Source organism: Bison bison, unplaced genomic scaffold (assembly GCF_000754665.1).
Source record: "Bison bison bison isolate TAMUID 2011002044 unplaced genomic scaffold, Bison_UMD1.0 scf7180017864180, whole genome shotgun sequence".
Lineage (NCBI taxonomy): Eukaryota > Metazoa > Chordata > Mammalia > Artiodactyla > Bovidae > Bison > Bison bison.
Genome location: NW_011494752.1, coordinates 8331115 through 8337166, shown reverse-complemented (window position 1 = coordinate 8337166; position 6052 = coordinate 8331115). Strand labels below are relative to the sequence as shown.

At 60.8% G+C, this 6052-nt stretch overlaps 1 protein-coding gene across 1 annotated transcript in view; it reads right to left on the bottom strand.

The window, feature by feature from the left end:
- MPRIP (myosin phosphatase Rho interacting protein) overlaps positions 1-6052 on the bottom strand; it is a 92993-nt gene that overhangs the window by 10947 nt on the left and 75994 nt on the right. The window contains exons 17-18 of the mRNA XM_010843163.1: positions 793-940; positions 153-270 (exon numbers count right to left, since the gene is read on the bottom strand). Of these exons, the coding sequence (XP_010841465.1) occupies positions 153-270; positions 793-940 (266 nt within the window). The remainder of the gene's footprint in view (positions 1-152; positions 271-792; positions 941-6052) is intronic.

Below are 6052 nucleotides of genomic sequence, written 5' to 3'. Positions count from 1 at the left end.
CCAGCCAGGGTGGCGTGGGGCGCCTTAAACAGGAGGCTCTGAGTGGGCTCAGTGCCTTGGGCCTCCACCCGCGGTGCCGGGACCCACGTCTCAGAGGCTTGTACAGAGACAGGCGGAAGGCACAGCCCGCCCAGCCAGCCGGCCCAACTCACAGGTACTGTCGCCGCAGGGCCTCAACGTCTGCGTTGACGCTGCTGATCTGGGACCGCTGGCTCTTCTCCAGCTCCCGCTCCATCTCCTCGCGGTGGGCGTTCTTCATGGCTTCGATAGCTGTGGACAGGATGTGGCCCTTAGTACTGAGCAGCTTGGGGCGAGACCAACAGGAAGGGGATATCCCGCACTGCTGAGGCTTGGCCTGTTGGCAGTTGGGCCAGGAAGATTCCCCGGGAACTCCCCGACAAAAGGGATCAGGTGGGGTTTGGTTTTAATATTAAATAAAAAAAAAAACTGATTCCGTAAACGTCCAATATAATATAGAACAAGCAGACTTTCGGGTTGGCCTGTCTTCTCTCTCGGTGCTAAGACCCAAAGCTGTTGTGGAACACAAAGGAGGGAACGCCCGCCGAGACCCAGTGCTTGGTGCTGACTCTCCAGGCTCTGACGGACCAAGGCCCCGCAGAAGTGTCTGCTATCAGAGAAGCACCAGCAGAGGCTGACAAGACGAAGACAGCCCCTCCGGTGCACAGATGTGACTGGCTCGGGGCTGATGAGCTCCCGAAGGGCTCCTTAAGCCAGCCGTCCCCCTGGAGAAGTGTTAGAGCTGGTGCCCAGCTTGGGGAGAGCGACTCCCACCTGAGATGGTGGCTGCGGTCTCCTCAGCCAGGAGGCGGTCCTTCTCCTCCCGCAGTTTCTCCAGCTCCCGCTGGTGCTGCCTCTGCAGGTCCTCGATCTTCTTCTGGTGCGTCTCTTCCATGGCTGCAAACCCCCGCTCGCACGTGGCCTGAAAGGTGCACAAGGGGCTTTACCCACTTCCCTTCAGCTCCCTGAGTAAACTGTGACCGAGAGGACCACAGCCCCACCCTGCCTGGCCCCCGGGCAGGAAGCTGCTCTCTGGAGCAGAGCCCGGCACCAACTCACTCCCAGTTAGAAAAGGGTGTTCACCCGGTGAGTCCTGCCTGATTCCTGTGGTTGAGTTCCATTTCTCTGCAAAGAGCTGGTACTGTGGGCAGGAGGAGGCTGCCGTGGAATTAAAAACGGCCCAGCCAGGCCCTTTATGGAGTGACTGGCAGGTAGGCCTGACAGACGACAACAGAGAGCATGGGCAGAGGCTGGCATGCCTGGTCTGAGTTTACCACTGACCTGCTCAGAACCGCCATACCCCGGGCGTTGGGCACAGTTGTGAACAGAGATGAGTCTTGGTCAGCTCTCAGGAGCTGAGAGACCCTGTGAATGACAGTGACCCAGAACATGGAGCTGGGGGCCCAGCCCTGCCACTGCCCAGCTGGCCACTCTGAGATGGTCACTGAACTTCTCAGGCATGCGCTGAAAGAATCAGATTAGGGTGTGGGACATTTCCTTTTCCTTGTGAAGGAGTACAAAGAGGGGTGCTAATCACCAGGCGCCTCTGCTCATCGCATCGAGGTCACGGCGGAACCGCTCACCGGCCTGGTCTGAGCCTTGCTCCAGCCTGGCTTGGTTTATGACCTGGATGTGGGCTTGGGGAGCTAAGAAGTGGTCCGACTACCCCACACACCCACTCTGTATCCCCCAGGCCTGGCGTATCAGGTTAGTCTCCTGCACGGGATGGGTGAGTGTGCCTGTGGCCGTCAGGGCTGGTCTGTGCAGCTCTTTTGTGGATGGAGGCACATTGGGACCTCTCTAAAAGAGAGGGCTTCGCTAAGTAAGGCGCAGGAACCATGCTGCTCGGTTCTCTTTCAGAGCTGCGAGAATGTGGCCACATCACCTCTGATGTAAATCTGGGGGATCTTCTTGTGCCCGGATTCAGGAAGGATACCAGGAACCCAGTCTGTGTCTGGGCACCTGTCTGACTCCCACAGGAGCAGACAGACCTGCTGTCCACCACTCACTGGGCATTCCTCCTCACAGTGGCTTCCAGATGGAGCCCCTGTCTCCTCTTTGCAGCTCTCACACCCCTGGACACCTGGAGACTCCCAGAGCTGCCCTCCCACATGCTTTGGTTCAGCATGGCCTCTCGGTCAACACACGGGGGAGGGTCTAAGTCATAGTTTGATGGGAATGTTTTAGAGTATTTCAAGATAAGGGTCAGAACTCTTCTTACAGAAACACTCAGGTACTTCCTTGGAGAGCATATGTTAATCTGTAAACACAATTCTAACTTTTAAGACAGTGAACCCTGGGGTCAATCGGTTCCTCAATGACTACTGTGCAGAAGTGCCAGAAAAGGCACCAGCTTGCAGCTATCAGGAGAGACTCCAGTCTCCCTCAAGTGACTGCTGTCAGCCCGGCACCCAGGAAAGCAGTTTGGTTGTAATTTCTATGTCTCAGAGGACCCAACGAGAACAGACTCAGGACAGAGAATGCTACCCAAATCCTCAGCCTGGCCTACATCCCCTCAGGGGCCCAGCATGCACCCACATCAGCACAGGGGCTTCTTCCCTCCTGACTTCAGGCTGACTGCGCAGACCCTGAGTGTCAGGGGAAGCAGCTGGGATGTTACTTTCAAACCCAGGCTGGTGTGCCCTGACCGCACGGGACCGTGCAGCACTTTCCATCAAACCTTGAAACCTCCTGGGATTCAGAATGGCTTTCAAAAGGTTTGGACTGAGTTGGGAAAAGGCAGTACAAACAGCCTGGCAGGTGCCAAAGTGCCTGCTAATGCCCAAGTGCTTATCACAGCAGCACAGAGCCACTTCAGCACTGGACGTGGTGCCGGCTAGAGGAAGGGGAACATGTGAGGAACCTGGCGTTTACTGCATTCGTGTGGTAAGAAGCCCAAGAGCAGGCAGCCCAAAGCCCAGGCAGCTCCACACAGCTGAATGCTCCAGGGCCGGGAACGTCACCTGGACAGGCCAGGGCCATGGCGTCCTGCCCACCAATGGGGGTGTGAAACAGGATGGATGTGTTAACCTTGTGGAGAAAAGAAGGCTGCATCTCCGTGAGAGAACCACCATTCCAGACAAGGCTCCCCACTGGATGCGGCCCCTGGGGAGGGTGGAGGTGGGAAGTGGCCCTTGACACTGTGTGGCAAACACCCCTGTCCTTTGACAAGCCCGGCTTTCCGCTCCCAGGACAGTTAGAAGGAGAGGAACCTTGCCAAGTCTAGGTCTGCATGGCCTGGAGGTGAGGGGGGCCCCCACCGGGCTCTGCTGGGACCCCCTATGCCCACAGGCGGTCGAGGGGGAACAGCGCCTTTGGAGCTGAGAACCCTGTCCCAGCTGCACCCCGACCGCTCCGCTGAGACCTTGAGGCTCTCCAAGTCCCTCTGGCGCTCCTCCTGCAGGGAGGCTACACCGCCCGCCGGGTCCTGACGCTCCAGCTCCTCCCGCAGGACGTCCACTTGTGCCTCCAGCTCCCGGACGCGCTCCCTCAGCCGCGCCACGGACTCGGCCTCGCCCTCGCCCTCGGCCAGTGAGCCGCAAGGGGGGTGGCTCTGGTAGTGGCAAAGAGTCTCCTGCAGGCACCGCAAGGTCTGCGAGTAGTGCTCCTGCAGGGCCCGCAGCTCCTCCTCATGGATGGTCTGGAGCTCCCGGACCTTGAGCTGGAACCTGGCCTCCAGGGCCTGCACCTGCTCCACAGGCCGCCCCCCCAGGTCCTGCTCGGCCCTGGCCCCAGCTTCAGGCTGGCCCCAGACCCCGCCACATGTGGCCCGCAGCAGGCCCTCCACTTGGACCACCTCTTCCTTGGACTGCTCTGGTGGGGCAGCCAGGCTCGCGCAGTGCTCGCCATGCACCAACTCCAGATGCCTCTGCTGCTGGTCCAGCTGGGTGACCTTGGTCTGGAGCTCCACATTCTCCCTTTGGGTGAAGGCCATCTCGTCCAAGTACTCGCCCTTCTGCTTGCGGAGAAGCTCGGACTCCCCCTGCAGGGCCCCCAAGGCCTGCTCATGCCCCTGGTAGGGGGCCCCCTGGCCCAGCCAGGACTCTTTGTAGCCCCGGAGCTCATTCTCATACTCAAGCCGGATCCTGCAGGCTGCATAACACACCTGAGCCTGAAGAATTGCATCCTGAACTAATAAAGAAGAATACTGGCCAAGGCCTCCCAGACAAGCACGGCGCGAGAGATGCTGGGATGCCTGCAGGAGCTTCCGACAGTCCCCAAGTGCCTCCACAGAGGGAAGCGAGGTTAGGGAGGCAGAAATCTCCCCCAGGAGACTGGCCTTATCTTTAAGCTGCAGGGCAAGCTCCTCCTGAATAGCAGCTAAGACTCCAGAACTCTGGCTGGACAAGGGACAAGCCAGGGAGTCGGCTGGGCCCTGATGACTTGGTGTTTCTACCGGCGGGGGGCCCGCCCCCGGCACCTGGTCACCGTCTCTGGTGCCCAGTGGAAGCTGCAGGGCTTCCGAGACCTGCTGCATCACCCTCTCAAAGGCAGGGGTCCGGTAGGCCCCGAGGACCTCCTGCAGCATGCACTTGTGCTGCTGCAGGGCCGCCTGTGTCCCCTGGAGGGTCTCCTGGACGCTCCGGAGCCTGCGGTGTAAGGACTCCCTCATCGAGCACGCGGCGAGACTGAGCTCAGCCCTGACCCATGTGGCATCCGCCAGGGCAGGGGCTGGGGCTGGCCGGGCACACGGCTGCCCGCCTCCCAAGGCGCTGGCTGCCTCTCCGCCCAGGTGCCGGCTCAGGGACTCGACCTGGCTCCAGAACTCTCCATCCACCAGCACCTTCTTGGCCCAGGCATCTGCTGGGGCCCCCGGACAGACCACAGCACTTTCAGACTCTAGCCGCCACAGATCTGACTGAGAGATCTCCAGGAAGACTTGCGACACGTCCGACGTTGTGTTCCGTAGCGAGTCTGCAATCTGGTCTATGAGGGCGGCTTCCAGAGCTATCTGCTCAGAGAGAAGCTGCAGCTGCTCCTGCTCGCTCAGTGTCAGCATGTGTGGCAACTGCTGGGATGGAGCCTTCTCCTCCTCCGAGAAGCCTGTTTCCCCCGTGGAAGCTGGCTGGGGACGCAGGGCCTGGACAGCACCCACGAGCAGGCTCTCCAGACCAGCCAAGGACCCCGCTCCTGCGTCCCCTGGCAGGGACCGCAGCTGTTCTCGACAGCTCTCCAGGCAAGCCAGGGCCTGGCTGTTCTTCACCTGGAAGTCACTGAGCTCCCCGACATGGCTCTCGACCGCCTCCGCCCTGGCCTGTCTCTCCTGCTCCAGCTGGGCGGCCAGCGCGGTGACCTGGAGCAGGCTGGCTCGGAGCTGCTCGCAGAGCCGCGCCTCGGTGCTAGCCCACTGCTGGTGTAGCACAAGCAGCGCTTCCTGGCTCTGGCCCTGCTGGCTCTCCAGCCTTGCTGTCACGCCTTTGAGCTTCTCCTCGGTGACGTAGAGCTTGGTCTCCAGGGAGTGGATGATGGACAGGTAAGCGTCCGGGTCACTGGGCATGGGGAGTGAGCTGGGGGTAGCCTCCGATGACATACTTTCCTCCGAGGGTGAGCGCTCCTGACTGGTGTCTGAGGACACACTGCTGGCTCCGGTCTTCTCGCACCCGTCAGGGTGGGTGTACTTCTGACACTGGATCGTGGAGAATCGGATTCTTTGCCTTTTAATGCCAGGTGCTCCCTGGTCAGGTTTTGAGGACACTTCCGACCTCAGGGGCACTGTGCTCTCGTCTCTGCTGGGGCTGCTGCCCCCCAGCTCCTCCTCCCCTGGGGCCACGTCCTCCAGCCCCGAGCAGGGCAGGCCCGGAGGCATGACAGCAGTCTGGCACTGCAGGCCCACACGAGCAAGGCTGTCCTCAACATCCTCCAAAGACTCTGTGGCCACTCGCTGTTCGATCTCTCCCTCTGCCTGGAGCTTCCCGTCTGCCTCATCTAGGCTGCTCCCCAGGGTGGACGGCCCCAGCACAGCCTGCTGCAGGCCCCGCCCCTCCCTCTCCAGCGCCTTCTCGTGTGCGTCCTGCAGGCGCCGCAGCTCCTCCTC